Source organism: Prionailurus bengalensis, chromosome D4, assembly GCF_016509475.1.
Source record: "Prionailurus bengalensis isolate Pbe53 chromosome D4, Fcat_Pben_1.1_paternal_pri, whole genome shotgun sequence".
Taxonomy (NCBI): domain Eukaryota; kingdom Metazoa; phylum Chordata; class Mammalia; order Carnivora; family Felidae; genus Prionailurus; species Prionailurus bengalensis.
In genome coordinates this window covers 71,313,726-71,336,186 of record NC_057359.1, presented here as the reverse complement: position 1 = coordinate 71,336,186, position 22,461 = coordinate 71,313,726, and the positions used below count along the sequence as shown (strand labels likewise).

General features: G+C 41.2%; 1 protein-coding gene across 2 annotated transcripts in view; it reads left to right on the top strand.

Moving 5' to 3' along the window:
- The first annotated feature begins 15,022 nt into the window (after positions 1 to 15,022).
- SVEP1 (sushi, von Willebrand factor type A, EGF and pentraxin domain containing 1) overlaps positions 15,023 to 22,461 on the top strand; it is a 199,913-nt gene continuing 192,474 nt past the window's right edge. Inside the window, exon 1 of one of the 2 annotated variants that reach the window (XM_043566210.1) lies at positions 15,023 to 16,130. In XM_043566210.1, the coding sequence (XP_043422145.1) occupies positions 15,600 to 16,130 (531 nt within the window). In that variant the 5' untranslated portion in view covers positions 15,023 to 15,599. The remainder of the gene's footprint in view (positions 16,131 to 22,461) is intronic. The other variant, XM_043566209.1, reaches the window with a different exon arrangement.

Genomic DNA, 22,461 nt, shown 5'->3' with positions numbered 1-22,461 from the left:
CAAATATCTAGGCGATCTTTGGGTTTGTATTTGTTGCCTGTCTTCTCCTTTGAAGAGTGGTCAGAATTTTCTTTTTCTCTTAAGTAATTTGGGGTTATATCCTGGATATTTTGGACATTACACTGTGACATTCTGGGTCGTTTTAAAGTCCTCTGGAGATGTCAGTTATTTTTATTTTGTTTTGTTTTGTTTTAGCAGGCCGTCAATCCAGTTAGGTTTAGACTACAAGTTCTCTCTTTCTGTGGGTGGTGACCCGAATATAAGTTTCGTTTTCAAAGACTTTTCTGTGTTGCTTGGGTCTGCTTCGTCCATGCCCTTTAGAGGGATTAGTCAGGGCTGCTAGTGGTTTATATTGTCGTTCGGTTCTCAAAGCCATGCTTCTCCGTGTCTGTTCCACTCACTTGTGGTTCATGAATGAGAACAACTTCCTCCAGTGGTCTACTCCCTGGGATCTTCCCTACACTTTCTGCCCCTTGTGGTGCCTTTTCCAGGTCCTCTGACTAGACAGCCAGAGTTTCTTTCAAAGTTGGATCCCCCCCACTCTGTGTGCAGACTGCTACCAGGACTGCCCTCAGGATGAAGAAGCAAGAGAAAAGAGAAAATAATAATAATGCTGATTGCCTCCATACTCTTTGGACCACAGAGGCCCTCTTCTTTGTTCTATAGTCAAAGACATGAGCTTTCTTTATGGATCCTAGTACCCAAATTGCTGCTGCCGTGGCAAATTGCCCTAAGATTTAGGGCTTTACACAAGAAACATTTAGTATCTGACGTTTTCTGTAGTTTAGGAAGTTAAGTGTTGCTGAGCTGGGTTTTCTGGTGCATAGCATCTCACGAGGTTGCAGTTACGATGCTGCCTAGGGCTGCAGTCATCTCCGGGCTGGGCGGTGGGAGGCTCTGCTTCAGAACATATGGCCATGGACAGGCTTCAAAAGTTCCACTCTGAAGGTCGCTACATGGCTATTGACAGGCTGCTGGTTCTTGCTGGCTGTTGGCCAGAGACCTGAGTTCCTTGCCACGCGGACCTCTCCATAGGGCATCCCGTGACTTCTCCTCAGAGCAAGTGAGGGAGAGAGTGAAAGAGCGTGAGCAAAATGGAAAGCAGAGTCTTTTGTAACCTAATCGTGAAAGTGACATCCCAACACTTTAGCCATATTTTATTTGTTGGAAGTAAGTCATGAAGTGCAACCCACATTCAAGGAGAAAGAATTACAAAGGGCGTGAATATCAGGAGGGAGGGGTCTTCAGGGGCCATTTCAGAAGTTGCCTACCACACTTTCCTCAACCAAATGCCGGGTGTGCATGATCTTAAAGAGCATATTATATCTTCAGACCTTACCCATGTAGCATGGAAGAATATAAAATACTGTTGCATGTTTGGTTTTCTTTTTTTCCTGGCAAACATAGATTCCATCTGGGTTCAATAGAAATTAAGGATGTTGAAAAATGCAAGACAGATCTAGAAAGAGCCAAGGATATGGAAAATAAATGTGGGTATGTTTGGTGCATCATTTTAATGCTAGAATCGTTTCCTAGTCTGAATATTGTTAGGCAAATGAAGTATAAGAAACATCTGGCTAGAGGAAAACAAGGCACAGATTAACAGGATGAACAGAAGTTAGTGGAGTATGTTATTTCATTTTAAACTGTTCAAGTTTGCAAACATTGTAAGTCTGAGATCAAATCACATTCCATAAGGGATAAATTAAGCTACTGCAAATTGGTCCTTTATCAAGTAGTGAAATAAGAGAAGTTCCTGTTTCTTAGACTTTACATCAGCTTAAGACACATTGAGTATATTAATGCTCTTTGAAGGATTAGAATCCTTAGGTATGAGGCTGGCAAGATGAAGAATAGCTAAGATATCTTTAAAAGTCACAGATTTGCAGGGCACCTGGGTGGCTGAGTCCATTAAGCATCTAACTCTTGATTTTGGCTCAGGTCACAATCTCACAGTTTGTGGGAGTTCCAGTCCCACATCGGGCTCTGTGCTGACAGTGTGGAGCCTGCTTGGGATTCTCTCTCTCCCTCTCTTTCTCTGCCCCTCCCCCTGATCTCTCTCTCTCTCTCTCTCTATCTCAAAAATAAACTAAAAAAATAAGTGACATATTTTCTTCTAATACTGAGGGACAGAGTATAATTTCCAAAGAGGTCCACAATAATAATTTTCATTCCCCATGATCTTCTGTGATGTGATCTCACTACTTCCCAATCAAGAGGTAGAGTGTATTTTTCCACCCCCTTGAATCTAGATAGGTTTTCTATCTGCTTGACCATTAGAATATGACAGAAGTAATGCCATGCCATCTCCAGTCATCACTCTTAACAGATCCAGAAGTTCTGCTTCCTGTCTACTAAAGCTGTGAGCCACCATGTAAAAAGTCTGGGCTATTCTTTTAGAGCAAGAACTATAGAGAGATGCACTGAGTTTCATATACGTGAGTGAAGAAGCCATCTTGGACGTCCTGTTGACCCTCCAGGTAACTCCAGCCAGAGCCTCTGTCTAATTGGAATCACATGAGAACCAAGTGAGACTCAGTCAACTGATCCCAATTAACCAATACAATCATAAAAGATAATAATAGTAATAATTTTAAGACATTAAGTTTTAGAGTGGTTTATACACAATAGATCATTGGAAACCATTATGTTTCCAGAATTTGAAAAACATTTTTGTATTAGACATGGACATTTTGAGGGGTGCCTGGGTGGTTAAGCATCCAACTCTTGATCACAGCTCAGGTCATGAACTCATGGTTTCTGGGATCGAGCCCTGTGTCAGGCTCTGTGCTAGTAACACAGAGTCTGTTTGGGATTCTCTCTCTCCCTCTCTCTCTGCTCCTCCCCCGCTCACACACATTCTATCTCTCTCTCTCTCTCTTTCAAAGTAAACAAATGAGCATCAAAAAAAGATGTAGACATTTTGGGAGGTTTACAATATTAAATTACTTAACCATAGCATACTGCTGATATATATTTCATAATATCTATGTTGTTGGTTCGCAAACTTGGAAGTTTCCCAGGAGTATCTGAAACTTGCCCCTAGGCATGGAGGGCACAAAGAGATCTAAGAAAGAGGCAGACCACTCCAGATTGATAGATGGCAGGTTCAATAAGTGAGCAAACTTAGGTATGAGACTTGCAGGCTGAAAGATCAGTAGACCTCTGCACCCACCTGCCAGAATCTTAAAAGTTTATATAGAGGCCTGACCTGGGTTTAGTCACATATACCATCCAGAGGGCCTCAGCAACACTTTGCTGTCTCAAGGCTACCCTCTTGAAAATGCTTCCCACGGTGGGAATGGTAGGTAGAAGGTATATTCCAAGGACAGGGCAGGTGGTGGGGAACCTTCAGTTGCCTGGATCCAGCTCAAGGGCCAACTGGCAGTTACAGCCTCTGTATGACCTCCTCAACACTGTCTGGATATGGACACAAAGGTATAGTCTGTGGCTTAAAATACAGCGAATGAAATAACCATAGCAATTGCTCTATCCTAAGATGAACATTATTACATATTTATGTGTTTCCTTGCATAGTTTTTTTTCTATGTGTATTTTTTTTGGATTCACATTACACAAGTGTGTTTCTTGCCTCCCCCTCCCAATTTAGCAAGATGTATTGAACATTTTTATAGCATTACACTTCTTTTGAAAACATAAGCATACTAATTGTAAATGTTCTCCATATGCATTGAATGTGCTTTAACCATTCTCTTAATATTTTACGTTAAGATAATTGCCAATATTCCCAGCATTTCACTTTTGTAATTAGTACTCTGAATTTCAGCCTTGTACGTAAATGTGTGTTCATCTTTGATTATCTACTTAGAGAGGATGCCTGGTTAAAGGATATGATCATTATAACTTAAAAAGAAAATCATATTGGGGTGCCTGGGTGGCTCGGTTGGTTGGGCGTCCGACCTTGGCTCAGGTCATGATCTCACAGCTTGTGGGTTTGAGCCCCGCGTCAGGCTCTGTGCTGACAGCTCAGAGCCTAGAGCCTGCTTCAGATTCTGTGTCTCCCTGTCTCCCTGTTCCTTCCCTGCTCACACTGTGTGTGTGTCTCTCTCTCAAAAATAAATAAACATTTAAAAAATCATATTATTGAATCAGGCTGCCAAGGCTAACCGTGTATAACAGGCACTTTCATCAAACTTTAGGGATGGCAGATTGATTCCATCTGGAGTACTAGCATCAATGAGTTAGTAGTGGTGACCTGGTCTTCCTTTATGAGAAGGACTGGCTGTAAGACCACATGTAGTTTATCTTTAGCAGTTAAGGATGCTAAGATAAATTAGTGATGTTTAACTTCAGTGAAGGATGGAAGAATAGAAGCACATGTGATTTGTGTCTGCTACTCAGCCTTAGCCAGTCTGGGGCTGAGTATATATTCGGTAATTTTTGCCAACATGAAAACCAAAAAAAAAAAGTTTTTTGTTTTCATTATAATGCCTATTTCCACAATTATAAATGTGGTTGAATGGTTTTTCGTGTGCTTGGTGACCATCTGAATTTATTCTTTTGTGAATTGCTTTTCCATTATCCTTTATCCATATTTTCAATTGTCTTGCTAATGTGGACTCACAAGAGTGCTTTATATGGAAGGATAATGAGATTTTTTTCTGCCGTGATCCAATCTTTATCCATCTAATTTATATTTTATGATTATGATATTTTATGATGAGTAAGGGTGTTCATTGCTATGTGGTCAAACAAATTTATGTTTCTCTTCCTGGTTTTATCTTTTGTTTGCATGTTTAAAACATTCCTTCCTACCCTAAAATCTTCTAAATGTTCATCTGTGTATTCTTTGGTCTTATTTATGATTTAATTTATATTTCTCTCTCTAAATCCATCAGAAACCAACTATCCTCGTAAGGCATATCAAAGAGAGACAGACTAAAAGAGGGGGTAAAAAGATTGAATAAGAAAATATCGAGAAAATTGTGGGGCACCTGGGTGGCTCAGTTGGTTGAGCATCTGACTTTGGGCTCAGGTCATGATACCGCAGTTAGTGAGTTCGAGCCCCCCATCAAGCTCACTGCTGTCAGCCTGTCAGTGCAGAGCCTGCTTCAGATCCTCTGTCCCCCTCTCTCTACCCCTCCCCCACTTGCAGTCTTTCCAAAAAATAAGTAAGTATTAAAAAAAGAAAATATCAAGCAAATTGAAAATAGTGATATTGATGATAATAATAGTAATAATTTTAATAAAGCCGAGGTGCCATCCAGACATAGTAAAATTCAAAGTGAATATGCTAAATGAATGAAGGCTACTTTTATGTTGTTAAAGTTTGAGGTTACTTTGGTAATGGGCATATCTTTATTCACAGAGAACATATAGCCATAATGAACATTTATGCATAAGCCTTAATATACCATAAAACTATAAGGCAGACCCTAAAATACAAGTATAAATTGTCAAAAAATGGCTGTACTAGAATTTAACACACTTTCAGTCTTGAACAGATGAGCTAGATTAAAGTGAATAAAGATACAGAGCATTTAGATAATGTGTATGGTAAAATTGATTTATTAGAGAAGAATTCATATCTTACAACTAAAAATGCTCGTTTTTCTCAAAACCTAATGGTATGTGTTACTATATGACATGTATTAGGTCACAGAAATGTTCAGTTAAGGGCAGTCCTATTCTCTGGCCTCTGTGAAATAAACTTGGGAGTTAATTTTAAAATAGTTTCACAAAACATACAAACACTTGGAGTTAAAATGGTCACGTAAGAATAAAATAAAATATGGGGTGCTTGGGTGGCTCAGTTGGTTCAGCATCCGACTCTTGATTTCAGCTTAGGTTGTGATCTCACTGTTCAGGAGTTTGAGCCCCATGACAGGCTCTGTGCTGACAGCCCAGAGCCTGCTTCTGATTCTCTCCTTGTCTCTCTCTTGCTTGCACTCTCTCTCTTTCTTTCTCTCTCTCTCAAAATAAATAAATAAACTTAAAAAAAAAATAAGATCACCCATTTCAATAATTTCTTGGCCAAAAAGGAAATAAAAGTCCAATTATAGGGTGTTTAGAAAATAATCATGCACTACACATGAGATTGAGTGGAAAATGACATCTATAAAAGCTCTATTTTAAAAGTCAAATAAATGAAAATAAATGAACAAAGGATTCAAGTCAAAGAATGACAAAAGAAATGGTTCAGGATAAAAGCGTAAATTAATATATCATAAAACAAAAAGCCCACAAGTTTTGGGTCTCCATAAAGCACAGCAAAATAGATTAAGTGTTCACACAAGTAATCAAGAGAAAAAAAGTAAATTGACCCAGGTATAACATTAGAAAGAAACTACCTGACACCTTACATACAGAAGAGAATATGATAACTGGAAATATATGCTACTTAAATCTCTGTTAATAAATTTTTAAATTTGCATTTAAATCAGGACAATTTCCTAAGAAAATGCTAATTACCATAACTTTCTTAAGAAAAGCTATAAAACTTTAAATGAACAAATAACCTTGGAAGAGTAACGGAGGAAAATTAAGTTGTTTTTCAAAATATAAAGTAATGTTCTAATTCTGCATGAGTTGGAGTAAGTTTACTCCACCCTGTCTCTCCTACTGAATACAACTATAAAGTCTGTATGGGAGGCATGGAGCCACTATTTGAGAACTCAGAAAAGTTAATAGTAGCAGGAGACTTGGGAAGAAGACGAATTCAGAATGCCACTGAACCAGCAATGAGTTTATCATTTTCTTCCCCTCCAGGATCCCCCAAGGTTGAATGCAACAGTCTGAAACCCAAAAGTAGGCATTGATACGGAGTGAGCTCCGGAGAAGGCATTCTAGTTCAGGCTTAAAAAGGGAGAAAGAGAGTGTTTGTTTTTCTCCTCTCTGCTTTCATACTTCCCAAACTTCAGGCAATCTCTTGAGCACTGCAGTGATGGCAGAGACTGTAATGCAACAGGAATCTGCAGAAGCCAAATCTTGGAGGAAGAGCCTTCCTCTCTTATCAGCAGAGCTGTAAATCCGGGAGGATGGGGCAAAGCCTTTCTGTCTTCCTGCTGTTTGGCCCAAATGCAAAAACACAGTCACAAAAGTGTGCAGGAGAGCAGGGTAACGAAGTTATCAGCTTTTTGGAGAGAGGACTGAAAAGAGGAGCCCTAGAAAATAGGAATGTAATGGGGAGGTCATGGGAAACAAAGGGCTTGGGATCTTCTTGGCTGCTCGTGCATGGATTTGATTTTGATTTGTAACTGGACGCCAGCCACCCAGGTTCCAGATTGACCACTGGGGAGCTCACCCATAGGAAAAAGTCCTAATAGCATTGCAGAAACTTTGGAATCTGAACTAACATGGGAACGAACACCCACAAAAGGCCGGTTGGATCTTGTGACCTGAACCTTGTCAGGTTAACTGACAACTAAAGCAAAAATATCAGCCCTTTCTATGGGATTTAAACAAGATCCAGAGTCTCATAACATATCTCAAATGTCCAGGATACAATTAAAAATTTCCCACCATATAAAAAAAAGAAGCCACAGATTGCATGGGAAAAGATGACATATTAGAATTATATACTTCCAATTCACAAAGACTTCAGAGAAGGTATCATAGAGATACCTCAACACTCTATGTTGAGGTTATAAACACTCTTGGAACAAGTACTCTTGAAACAAATGGAAAAACAGATAATCCTAGCAAATAGAAGATATGAAGAAGAATCAAAGGAAAATTCGAGACTTGAAATACATAATAACTGAAATTTAAAATTTAAATGGGCCCAACAGTAGACTGAAGATAACAGAGAAATGGGGAGTAGTAGCAGTCTAGAATTATACGCAACTATGTAATTACATATGTAAGTGTATCTATATCTATTGATCCAGATATAGATATAGATGTAGGTTTTTATATACTCTGTATACTTTTACATATGTATTATATACATATCCAGCAAAATATCCTTCAGGAATTAGGGTGAAAAAAACACATTTTCAGATGAAAGATAACTAAGAGGATTTGTGCCAGCAGATCTGCTCTGCAAAAATTAAAAAGGAAGTTCTTCAGACAGAAGGAAATTTGAAACTTGAGGAATGAAGAAAGAATAAGATGTTCACTAGCCATTTGTAAATGCAAATTAAAACCATGATGAGATACCACTACATACTTATTTGAATGGTGACAATCACACACACACACACACACACACACACACACACACACACTCAAATGTTGGGTAGAATACACAGCCACTAGAACTTTCACACATTTCTGTTTCTATTGTGAATGAGAAATGGTACCTGCACCACCCTGAAAACATTTTGGCAGTTTCTTACAAGATTAAATATACTTTTCCCATATAATCTAGTAATCCCATTCTTGGGCATTTGTCCTAAATAAATGAAACCTTAAGTTTACACAAAAACCTGTATACAAACTCAGAAGACTCTCAAAGTTATGCTAAGTGAAAAAAAAAAGTCTCCAAAAAAATACATACTGTATGATTCATTTATATGATTCTGAAAAAGGTAAAACTGTAGGGATACAGAACAAATCAGTAGGTTGCCTGGGGACTAGGGGTGAGGAGAGGGCATAATTACCGAGGAGTTTTTTGGAGTGAATGGATCTGTTCTGTATACTGATTGTGGTTGTAGTTACATGAATCCATATAGGTGTCTAAATTCATGGAACTGTATACACATGAAGTCAATTTTACTGTATGATAATCTTTAAAAAAATTTTTTTAATGTTTATTTACTTTTGAGAGAGACAGCATGAGAGGCAGAGGGGCAGAGAGAGAAGGAGACATAGAATCTGAAGCAGGCTCCAGGCTCTGAGCTGTCAGCACAGAGCCTGACGTGAGCTCAAACCCACGGAGTGCAAGATCATGACCTGAGCCGAAGTCAGCGGCTCAACCAACTGAGCTACCCAGGCGCCTCGACTGTATGATAATCTTAAAAGTAAAATTTATAAAGTAACCATACTATAGGTGCCTCTAAATGAGAGTGATGGTGATATACTTTGTCAATAGGAAATTAATTATCTTTACTGATACTTTTGTATTTCACACACTGGTAGGAGAAGGAAAAGAGATAAAGAAAAATACGCCTTTTTAAAACTTTTACCATCATTATTATTTGTTATTAGCAGAGCAACCTCCAGAATTATGGTTGAAATCACCAATAGAGTTGGGTTCAAGCCTTGACCTTGGGGTGTAGCAGTATCCCATGTAAGATTCTCAACACATGTGCCTTTGCAAGTTCAAGATGCAAGTCCTGCAAAGTTTAGCCAAGGATAACCCCAACTATTGTTTGGAAATATGCTCATGGAACTCAGGTCTCCTGGATAAGAACACCTGCTCTTCTAAAGACTGTTTTGAGACCCAGCTACTTTTCATTTGGAAAGGGAGGCACACAAATAAGGAGATGGGCCAGGAGACAATCCAGACAACTTCCACTGGACTTCAGCCACCCAAACACAAGGCAGAGCAATGGTGTGACATGACCTGTGTCTTGGGACCATTTTCTTTGAAGCGACATGTCTGAAGAGATGAATTTCATCATGCAAAAGGACCAATTAGTGACCGCATATGACAGGCTTGGGGCTGGGTTCCAACAGGCTGGCACAGCACCCCATTAAGGCAGAAGGGGAAGGGACTCATTGGATAATTTCCAACACTGGATTGGCTGATGTGGGTGTAGACTGCCAGATCAGAACTTTTTTGATTCCTTCTTCTGGGGTTGGTTAAAGGCTCAGGTTTAGCCTGTGGGAATCAGAGACCAAATTATCTGAGGGCAGTACATCATAGATACAAATGCAGAGATTGACACGAATGATATAGTAATGCACCACGTTCACTGCAAGCTTGCATTGCTAACAAAGCACAGCACGTTGAACATGCCATGCATTGGAAGGTGATAGCAATAAACTACTTATATCTTCAGGCTTTATGGGCATCTTTACAGTTCAATCACTTCACCTATAAAAATGGAGTAACCATGATATTTGTTTCAGGATTTATGGAGGGTTAAATGAGATAAAACACATAAACAGGATGCTTAAAAATTCTTTTTATCTGCATCTAGTGTTGTAACCAGATTTACAACATTTATTAGGAAATTAATTATCTTTACTGATACTTTTGTATTTCACACACTGAGCTCTGTCTTCGGGTAATTCTACTTAAAGAAATATACAAGGTGGTATATTTTTCCAACCTCTGTGTGTGGGAGACTGTCTTTGTTAAACTCACAACAAAAAGATATTCTTATAGAAAAGAGTCACAAGGGGGCATCTTCCTCCTGTCTTTACTGTCTGTCGCTGTGATTAGCTAACGTTGTGTTACAGATTTTAAAACAAAAACAGACACTTTTCCCAGCGCACGTGGAATCTGAAAATTTTCCCGCTCCCCTTCCATTTACTGGACTCGATTCTTGATGTCTCAGAAGGATCTTTGCCAGCATAACTCTGCTCCCTTTCTTAGTCCCCTCTCCATGTTTCCCCAAACACACATGCGTCCTGTCTTTTTCAGCACTTGCTTTAATGTAGAAAGATGGTTGCCACCGAAGGGTGGGATGGAGGTGAGTGTCCTCTGTCACGGGTCAGTGGACAGACAGGGATGGAAGTTCAGTCTCTGGTTGATCAAACCATAGGACTCTGAGTCAGGGTGAGAGAAATATATGCATCCCTCCTCCCCGACTGCACCAACACACTTTCTTTCACAGAAATCTGTATTTCATGAGATGAAGCCAGGGTAGTTTTTTTTCTCAGCTGAGTCATTTGAGTAGCTTTTGGTTGCTTCTCAATCTTAGTTTTTGGGTAGAGTGAAAGTTTATCATTTTCTGTGTCCGTTACTTATTGTTTAAACCCTGTTTAAGTCAGGATTTCTGAACCTTGGTGCTATGGACATGTTGGTCTGGATGATTCTTTGTTGTGGGGGCTGTCTGGTGCATCCTAGGATGTTTAGTTGCATTTCTGGCCTGTCCACCAGATACTAGTAACACTGCTCTCCGTCCTGCCAAATAGTAATACTGCTCTCCCCCTAAATAGTTACAAATTTTGCCCAATGCTCTCTGCAAAGTCAACCCTCGTTAAGGACCACTGCTTTAGACTAGAGAGTAGAATACGTAGAGAGCTTTGAGGAGTAGTGTCCAGATCGGAGCTGGAGTCTGAATAATGTTCCCTGTGCCCCCACTTTCTTACCATGAGGACGATGAACATAGTCCTGACTGTTCAGCCTATCATAAGAACACGATGCCGTGTTGACTTTATATGCTCACCCCTAGGGCATGTGTCAGGATCATCTAGGGAGTTTCAAATGTGCCTAGACCCACGCCAAATACCTCAAAATACTGTTACCTTCATCACTGTTTAGAAAATAAGGCATTTACAGGGCCACCTGGGTGGCTCAGTGGGTTAGGCATCCGATTCTTGATCTCAGCTCAGGTCATGATCTCATGGTTTGTGAGTTTGAGCCCCACGTTGGGCTCTGTGCTGACAGTGAGGAGCCTACTTGGGATTCTGCCTCCCCTCTCTGCGCTCTCTTCCCAGCCCTGCTCTCTCCCTCTCTCTCTCTCTCTCTCTCTCTCTCTCAAAATAAATAAATAAATAAATAAATAAATAAATAAATAAATAAATAAATAAATAAACAAACAAACTTAAAAAAAAAGAAAGCATTTACAGGACAGTTGACACATGTTATTTAATGTGATCATGAAGAAGTACATGACACATTTAGCTTTAAAAAATATTTTAGTTAGGGGCACCTGGGTGGCTCAGTTGAGCATCCGACTTCGGCTCAGGTCATGATCTCACAGCTCGTGAGTTCGAGCCCCGCTTTGGGCTCTGTGCTGACAGCTCAGAGCCTGGAGCCTGCTTTGGATTCTGTGTCTCCCTCTCTCTCTGCTCCTTCCCCACTCACATTCTGTCTCCGTCTCTCTCAAAAATAAATAAATATTTTAAAAAATTTAAAAAATATTTTAGGTAACTAACTTGAATCTAAAAAAATCCAAAAAAACCTTAGAATAAAAAACATTTTAATAACCATATTTTAATATAATCTAGTGTTTTTATGCACAGAAAGACAAAGGTTCCTAGATGGGCTGGGGTGAAAAACAGAGAAAAGAAGATTTTAACCTAATGCCCATGGCTGCTCAATTAAAACTCCTGTTAAAATTGGGTACCGTCACATAATTCACCATAGTTATATGTAAATATAGCAGTCATCAGATAAACTTACTGTCCCAAACCAAAGATCAGAAAGCTCTTCCAGAAACTGATTGATAACTCTTTCCTGTAGGAACCTCTGAAATGTTGGGGTAGGCTAAGCTTTCCAGGCTTTTATCTCTCCTTTGCTTTCTGGGTTTTTTTTTTTTTCCCTTTCCCCCTGCCCACTCCTTCTCCCCTCCTTTGCTTTGTGAAGTCATCTGTCTTCTCATTGTCACGTGACTCAATATGGTAATTATTTGTTCTTTTCATCAAATATTTCTAGCTTTCTACTTGGAATATGGTAGGATTATACTTCCCTATTCCTTTTTGGAATTACAGATGGCCATATAATTTTTTTTGGCCAATGAAATGGAGAAGTGATGTGTATCACCTTTGGGGACAACTTTGGGAGGCCGTGAACGATTCATTATGTTCTCCTTTTTTCTGCCACAGCACTCATGTAAAGCAAAGCCTGTTTTGAAAGACAGCCCTTGGCTACAGGTTTGGGTTTATCAGCCAGGATCCAGTTCAGCTGCATGTGACAGAAAGGTCAATATCAAGTGGGTAGATGGGAAATCTGAGATAAGTATGGTGATTCTGCTCTTGATCACAGAGTGGGTTAAGGGATGGGCATATAACCCACGCCTGCTCTAGTGGAGACCTTCGGTGGTTGTGTTGATAACTTTTTAAAGTTAACTTGAGAAGAAGAGTCTTTCCTTCTCAGATCACAAATCTGAAGATAGAGACTAAATCTAACATGCAAAGAGAAGCAGAAGGAGAGAAAAATGGAAGATCTAAGTAGTTTGTGATTTCCTTCCCAAGCCTTTTTGAGACCAGCTCCGCCCCCTACCCTTTCCTGTGTGAGCCGAGAAATCCCTTTTTGTTTAAATGAGGAGAAGGGGGTGCCTATTGTTTGCAACCAAATAATCCTAGAGCAATTGTCTACCTCCCTGGATTTTTGTGAAGAACACATGGGCTAGTACACATAGTAGTTGCCATGGAGTCTGACACATACAAGTCCTGAAATGTTAGCTCTTAATGATGTGTTTGAAATAACACAGAGGAGATACAATTTGGAAAAACTCTCTCTTTTTTTAAAGTCTCAGCTCACATGAGGTCTTGCTCACCCCCCAGGAGGATTCAGACCTTTCTCCTTCCTGCTACCCCTTCTCCATCCCTGCAGTCATCTTACTGCTCTGTAACTGTTTGCAAATTACGTTCTCTTCTGATATCCTCTGAACTTCCGGAGGACTGGATGGAACTGGGTCTTATTCAGCTTTAAAACCTCAGTATCTAACATCCTGGTGCATGATAGATGGTCAATACGTATTGTTAGAAAAATAAGAATTTGAAGAACCTTCATGATGAAAGGTGGCAATGACAGAATCAGCAATTATAGAGTACACACTATATTCTTTTTTCAAATTTTTTTTTTCAGCGTTTATTTATTTTTGGGACAGAGAGAGACAGAGCATGAACGGGGGAGGGGCAGAGAGAGACGGAGACACAGAATCGGAAACAGGCTCCAGGCTCTGAGCCATCAGCCCAGAGCCCGACGCGGGGCTCGAACTCACGGACCGCGAGATCGTGACCTGGCTGAAGTCGGACGCTTAACCGACTGCGCCACCCAGGCGTCCCTGTACACACTATATTCTAAGCACTGTCCTAAGAACTCTAGGTGTTTATGATTAAGTCCTTGTAATCACCCTAACAGACTGTTTTTATTGCCCCATTTTACAGATAAGCAAACTGATGTCAAGGTGATACATTAGTGAATGGTAGAGCCAAGATTTCATCCCCGGCAAACTGATTCCAGAACCCTAATATTTCAGCCAATGCCCTGTGATATCTCTCATTGAAGGAATTTCAATAAATATAGGTGGAATTAAATCACCTGATATTAGAGAGCGAGGAGACTTTAAGATCATTGAATTCTAGCATGAAATAGATGCAGCTGATGCCAAGAATTGGCGGTAACTTGGTTCAGGTGGTTTATGTAACTGCCGGGACTTTCTCCACAAGGCTCCCGACTCCTAGCTGGGATACTTTAATGAAGGTCTCTCCCTCTCTCCAATGCAAAGTGTGCTTTTGCTTTGGGGATCTTGCTTTGGAAAAACCACACCCAGGTAGCAACTATGTTTCACAGTAGCTGTGTGCTGACTATGCTCAAAGTCAAGGGAGTAGACCTCTTTGGGTCCTGCCTGTTGAAAGGGACCACAAGCACAGGAAAGGGGACTGGGGGAAAAGGACCTCTACTCATTCTTCAGATTTCAGCATAAATGTTCTCAGAGGTTTTCCTGACCTCTTCAAGGTCGGGTCTGTCTACTTAAGATCTCCTCCACAGCACTGAGCATGGAGGACTGTAACTATAGATGTTGTTTGTGGAATACCTGGCTATGGTCACCTCACTTGTTACCCTTTAAGTTCCCCGGGGCAAAGATCCACACCAGTTTTTTGTTCCTCATTATCTTCCTGGTGTCCTGGCCCCATAATAGGTGCTCAAAGGTACTTGTTGAATGAATGAACAGATGAATGAATAAATAAATGCACGGATGAAGCAGCGGGACAAATCATCTCCCTGAGGTGCGTGGGGGTAGATGCAGTCCCTGATACGGCGTGGTCTGAGGGGGACCTCAAGAGTCTGTACACGCACACACACCAACTGATCAGAAATCCCCAGCAGGAAAGTCACACATGTATTTGATGAGGGCTTGGGGCACCGGAGTGGGGGGGGGGGGGGGGGAAGAGACACACAAAAGGTGAGCAAGCAGTTTTCAAAGGATGCTTTCAACTCTCTGGCCGGTTCGTGTGTGTTTTCCTCTACAAAGTGTTTCCAATTACTGTGGCACTCTCGGTATCTGGATCCATCTCCAGTGAATTCCTCTGCAGCTCCTGCCAGACATATGGGATCAATCAGGGCTTCGGCGCTGGTGCGCTTGCTGCGGGAATGTTGACAGCCTGACAGACGCGGGGTTCTGGTGTCATGGAATCTCCGAGACTTTGGCTGGATCCCGGGAGGAGAATGAGAGGGGGAGGAGAGAGATAGAGGCAGAGATAGAGGAAGGAGAGAGGAGAGGGGAGCGGGAAAGACAGAGGAGGAAGAGAGGGAGAAGGAGGGACGCGGGAGATTTTTCTTGACTGCCCCCTTTCCTTCAAACATTTTATAGGCTTCGGGGAGAGAGGAAGGAGGAGAGGGGGAAGAAAAAGGGCGAGAGCGCGAGGGGTAGAGAGCGCGCGCCGTTCCCTGCGAGCCCCCGAGGCGCCGGAGCCCACCCGTAGTACCCCGGCTGGGATCAAGGGGCGCCGAGGCTCCGGCCGCCGCCCCGCGCCCGCGCCGCGCACGCCCCTCGGCGAGCCGGGCGGCCGAGCGTCTCTCCGCGCCGGGGCCGACGCCCGCGCTCCGGGCCGGCCGCTCCGTCTCCAGCGCAATGTGGCCGCGCCTGGCCTTTTGTTGCTGGGGTCTGGCGCTCGTCTCGGGCTGGGCGACCTTTCAGCAGATGTCCCCGTCGCGCAATTTCAGCTTCCGCCTCTTCCCTGAGGCCGCGCCCGGGGCCCCGGGGCTGCTGCCCGCGCCGCCCGCGCCCGGCGAGGACGCGGCCGAGAGCAAAGTGGAGCGGCTGGGCCAGGCGTTCCGGCGGCGCGTGCGGCGGCTGCGGGAGCTCAGCGAGCGCCTGGAGCTCGTCTTCCTGGTGGACGAGTCGTCCAGCGTGGGCCAAGCCAACTTCCTCAGCGAGCTCAAGTTCGTCCGCAAGCTGCTTTCCGACTTCCCCGTGGTGCCCACGGCCACGCGCGTGGCCATCGTGACCTTCTCGTCCAAGAACAACGTGGTGCCGCGCGTCGATTACATCTCCCACCGCCGCGCGCACCAGCACAAGTGCGCGCTGCTCAGCCGCGAGATCCCGGCCATCACCTACCGTGGCGGCGGCACCTACACCAAGGGCGCCTTCCAGCAAGCCGCGGTAAGGCGCCCGCCCTCCCGGCTCCGGCCCTCGTCCCCGGCCCTGCCCACCCTTTGCTGCCCGCTCCCCTCCAACCCGGGGTTCAGCCTCGGGCGAGCCACAGCCTCCCTAGGTCAAGTTCCCCTGCACAAAATCAGAGTCATACCTAGCCTCCCATTGTTGGGGGGGGGGGGGAGGTGGGAATCCTCGGGGGTCATGGATTTTAACCGCTCAGCGTGATGGCACGGAGTGGTCGTCTTTGAGGGAGTGGTCTTCTTTGAGGGCCTTCTTAGGAAGGGATCCTTAAGATGCGGTTCGCATTCACACTTGTAAGGACAGACCATATCCGAGCTGAACAGGTGAGTGTGTTTTATGAAGTGTCTCTGAAGGTAAGACGTAGAATAAACGGAATAGTTTCTCAATTCCTTTTTATGTTATTTTATGCTTGTGCTACCCTTGCGTGCCTTTCCTTTTTTTACTCTGAGACCTTTACAGAATTTTTAGCATCTGCAAGAGGAAGTCCGTTTTAGATGATGGAGTTTTACACCATGTAACTTTTTCTGATTACCAAGTGATACATATTCAGTTGAAGAAAATTTGGAACATACTGGCATGCCTGACACATAATAGCAAGCCAGTGTTTGTGGAATGAATGAAACAGAAAGGAGGAAAAGGGGGGAGAAAAACTGTAACGCCATCACCCTTACAAAACCACTGTTTACGTTTTGTTGGACAGTTGCCCAGTATGCACATTTGTGCACACTTTTCACCCAATTGATGCCTTGCTGTTTTGTAGCCTGCATTTTTCATGTTATATCAAAATGATCTACTTTAGTATATTATATATCTAATATAGGTATTAGATATCAACATTAGTTGTATAATATTCCATTGAATACACACACCATAATTTACCTGTCACCTATTATTGGACACTTAAGGTTTTTATCAACTAAGTTATGGTAGACACAAATATTTGTGCACCCTTTTAACTACTTTAGGAAGCATTTCTATAGAGGTTCCTGATTTAAAGAACTTGAACATTTGTAAACTTCTTGATACATATTGTCCGATTCTCCCTTGGAGGGTTGTCTCAATTTACATTCCCACCAGCAGAGTATCACAGCAGTTAGTTCACCACATGGTCACCAATAACATGTACTATTATTTTATTTTTTTTAATATACAATTTATTGTCAAATTGGTTTCCATACAACACCCAGTGCTCATCCCAACAGGTGCCCTCCTCAATACCCATCAACCACCCTCCCTTCCCTCCCACCCCCATCAACCCTCAGATTGTTCTCCGTTTTTAAGAGTCTTTTATGGTTTGGCTCCCTCCCTCTCTAACTTTTTAAATATCTTTGCCAATTTCACAGGTGAATAGAGGTATCATTTCAGCAAATTCAGAAACTAAAAAAGTTTCATTGAGGATGAACATTTTCCAGTATGTACTGGGCATTTGTGTTTTTCCTTTGATAATTACCTGGTCATAATTTTTGCCCATTTTGCAATGACAGTACATGTTTAGTTGTGTGTGTGTATGTGTGTGGTTTTAATGATTTATAACAGCTCTTTACATAGTAAGAGTGGTGACTCTTTTTTGTATGTGCTGCAAATGTTTTTCCAGTTCACTGCCTTTTACTTGTCTTTATCGCAGTGTCATTAAATGGATGATTTAACTTTTTATATAATTCAAACCTATCAAACATTGTCCCTAAGATCCTGTATTTGCTTATACTCTTAGAATGGTCTTTTCATTTCCCAAGTTGGAGACATGGTTTTCCATTTAACAGTTTAATCCATCTGGACCTTATTTTAGTGTATGGCATGACAAAGATGTCTAATTTTATTTTTTAGTGAATAGTTAACAAGTTGTCCTCAAATGATTTGCTTAAAAGTCATCCATCCTTTCCAAGTTTAATTGAACATCACTTTTATCATATATTAAATCTTATGGGTATTTATCTTCTCCTGGCTTTCTATTAATTTTTACTATATATTTATTATTTTTTAAACTTCGCAAAGGTGATTTAATTATTATAACTTTACAATATACTTAAATATATGGTAGTGCAAATTCTCCCTTTTTCTTATACTTCTAAAATCAGTTTTTATGTATTTATTACTTAATATGAATTTTTAATTCATTTTCACATATTTCAAATGAAAGCACCCAGGATTTCCATTTCAATATGGAAAAATACTAGGTGGCCGGTTAGCTCAGTTGGTTAGAGTGTGGTGCTAATCAATATGGAAAAATACTGAACTAAGTTGTGAATTACTTATATTTTATAATAATAGTCCCCCCAAGTCAAAAATATGGTATGTCCATACATAACCAGTTCTTCTTATATTGTTCAGTAAAGTTGTAGATTTCTAATAAGTCCTACATCTAGTTCCAAATTTAGATCTAAATATATTCTATTCAATATTGCTACCATGAATAACACCTTGTCAAATTAAATTTTAAAGAATTATTCTTGATGTACAGAAACATTATTGGTTTTCTGAATATATCTTCTGTATCTGGATTCTTGTCGAAGTTTCTTTGATTCATTTTTTTCTTTTTAAATATATTTTATTTACTGATGATAAATAGTTATTATTATAACCAGAAAATAAAATAATCAGACAAACTTTCTGTAAATACATTGTAACATTATGACACACAGCCTTCTTGATTTGCAGTTATCTAGGTAACAGGGATGATTTTGTGCATGTATAAACAGTGTTTGCCCCCAAAAGATCATGTTGTATGTTCCCTTTTGTAACTTGACGTTCTGTTCCACCATATTTTCAGTTTTCTTTCCATAAAAATAAATATACTTTTGGGGCACACAGGTGGCTCAGTCGGTTAAGCATCTGACTTCAGCTCAGGTCATGATCTCCCAGTTTGTGAGTTCAAGCCCCTCATCAGGCTCTGTGCTGACAGCTCAGAGCCTGGAGCCTGCTTCGGATTCTGTGTCTCCCTCTCTCTCTGCCCTTTCCCTGCTCGCACTCTCTCTCTCTCTCTCTCAAAAATATATAAACATTAAAAAATAAAAATAAAAAAAGAAATATGCTGTATCATTTTCATTGTCGCTTAGTATTCCACTGTAGAACATGCCTTTGTTTTTACCACATAAATACCTATTATTATATATTTAGGCTGTTAAAAAGAACGCTGTGTTACTAAATTTTTGCTCATTTTTTAAAAGTTTACTTATTTTTCGACAGAGCATGAGTGCATGAGCAGGGTGAGGGGCAGAGAGAAAGGGAGAGAGAGAATCTCAACCAGGCTCCACTCTTAGTACAGAGCCCAGCGTGGGGCTAGAACTCACAAACTGTGAGATTGTGATCTGAACCAAAATCAAGAGTTAGACACCTAACCGACTAAACTGTTCCGGTGTCCCGAGTGTGCCCATCTTTTAAGGCCTTTGGTACATGTGCCAAGTTTCCCTGCAGAAAATAGGTACCAAATTACACAGCTATGTGCAGTTATCTGGATCGGTACCTAGGCTGCAGCCAACATAGGTTAATGTCATTTGAACACGCCCGCCCTCTGCCCCACTTTCTACGTGAAAAATGGAATCCCATTTTGACTTGCATTTCCTTATTAGTGAGGCCGAACACTTTGTTCATATATGATTTGTCGTATATAGTTCTTCTTTTTTGAATATCTGTTAAAATATTTCGGGACTGTTACCTATTTTTTATTTGAGGATGGTTCTTTCTTATCAATTTGCAAATGCTCTTTGCGTCGTAATGGTATTAACCCTCCTGCTGCTAAGTATGAGGCAAATAGTTTTTCTCAGTGTTTCACTTGCCTTCTAAATCTGTCACTGAACTTATTTTTCTTTTATTTGTGCTTTTTTCATTTCCTGTGATGTTTCAAAAGCTTTTGCCTCTAAGAGATGAAATAACTCCTTAAAGATGCTCTCTTTTTATTGAAGTTGTTTCACCAGTCAGGGTTCAGTTTTGCAGATCCAGTCCTCTGTTGGCCTCCACTCCAAGGACTCATGAGGTCCTAAGGCTGGCCTTATTCCTGATGTCACCACCCACGCCATCAGAGAAGAACCCTGCTGCATCAGGGAAAAACTTGCCATATACCCGTTCCTCTGTTTAGCTTGGCCAGGTTAGCTTGGGGCCCCTGAGTACGTTGATCCAAAGCAGTTATATGGGTAATGAATCGAGTACACACTGCTTGCCTCCAGACCTACTCTGTCTTCAGCTTTCTCCTTCCAAATACTACATCCTGTCTTGGAAAATGAACTTGCCAACAAGGTTCCCAGTGCCTTAATTCAGCCTAGATCCATTTGTAATTAACAAGCAGAGACTTTTCAGAAGTTTTTGTTAACTCAACTTCCCCTTGATTTTATTTTTCTTTTCTCATTTTGATTGGGTTATGAGAAGGTACAGGAGAGGGTCAGCTGGACTCCGTCCCTGTCTAACCTGGAGACTTACATGTCTTTACTGTAACCTTTCCAAATCCCTGATGAGCATTCTTAGGTGTAATTACGTATGCCGTTTGGAGAAAATTGATTAGAAGGTGACTGATGTTTGAAAATGACATTAGTAGAGGTTTGAATATGGATTCATTGCACGGGGATCAGGGAGGCATATTTCATTGGGGAATTAGTTTGAAAATGGTTAGCTCTGTCGTTTGGGTTTGGATATGAAACTTAATACATTTCATCATAGAAACGAGACAGTTCATCAGATTCCCATGTGTGTGCACAATGGTATTACTGGAACTGATTGTGTTTATGATCTGGGAAATTGAAAATCACAGGGGCAGTTCTGAGGTTGTTAATTACTTTCCCCAGGAAAATTAGTTTTTCAAACGTTTCCACTTGTAACTGAATGTCCACACAATGATACACAGACACAAACACAGGCAGACAAATACACAGACACATAAACGTAGATATAGGATGTGCCTGTAAGCACACAGCTACCCCTCACAATTCATACACCTTACTCCTCTTCTGTAAAAATCTCAAGATATGGAATCTCTTCTGCCAACGCAAAATTTGCTGTTATATTTCAGCACATATGACTTTTTGACTAAACAAAAAGATAACAGTGGGCTTCATTTTTTATTTGGTATCAGAATTGGACAGCTTAATGGAAAGTATATGTGTGGACCCTTATCACACTTTATTTCAAAGAGTAAACCACAACGTAGACCTTTTCTTTTTAGACACCATCTCCCGGCACTCATCAAAGAGTACAGGACTAAAGCAGTGAAATCTACTTAGCACAGATCCTTCCAGAAGCACAACCAAGAGAATGGGGGTAAAGTTTAGCACCTTGAACTTAATTATGTGAAAACCTTTTACGAAATAAACAGAAATCTCTTCGGATTTTCCTTTTCAAGGAGTGACAATTTCATAATGACTTTTCTTCTTAGTTTTTCTCCCCACCATGTACTTCTTATAAATTGCCTTTCCTAAACTGCATATTTTGGATCAACCCCACTATCAATGCAAAGCTCCCCACCTCTTCAGCATTTCAAGTCATAATAAAATCTCCTCATTCCTACTTCACTTTTGCTAAGTATCTTTTTTTTTTTTTAATTTTTTTTAACGTTTTTTTTTTTAATTTATTTTTGAGACAGGGAGAGACAGAGCATGAACAGGGGAGGGTCAGAGAGAGGGAGACACAGAATCCAAAACAGGCTCCAGGCTCCGAGCGGTCAGCACAGAGCCCGATGCGGGGCTCGAACTCACAGACCGTGAGATCATGACCTGAGCCGAAGTCGGCCGCTTAACCGACTGAGCCACCCAGGCGCCCTGCTAAGTATCTCTTAAACAAATAGCATGAAGCTTCCTTTGAAAAAAATTTCTGCTTTCCCCATTGTTTCAGAGTTCCAGAAATAGGATCCTTTGGTAGGGAATGTGCTGTCTCACCAAAAATTCCAGCTTGAGATGGCCAGAAGACTGGGAATGGATGGGGCAGCCCTTCCTAGCTGTAGGCAAAGAGCATCATTGCTATATGCCAACAGTAGTACACATTCACACTGTTACCAGGGCACGAATCTGCTTTGTCAGCCTCATGGGAAGAAAGGATCTGCTTTTACGTTTTCTAATAAGATCTGGAGATGTGTGAGATGGCCCTAGATTAAAACCCTGATGAATAAAATTAGGGCCATTTTGTTTTCAGACAATAAGCTGATAATAGCCATTGGGCATTTCCCAGCAGTCTTTCTGGTGGCCCAACTGCTGAAGGAATAAGGAAGGTTTGAATTTTCCTTTCCTTTGGGAAAATGCGGGGGCAGCCATACAATCTGCAGTAGATTCAGCTGTTCCAAACTGAGAGCATGATTTAGATGTCAAGAGTTGCTCACTGATGCAAAAGCTAAGTTCTT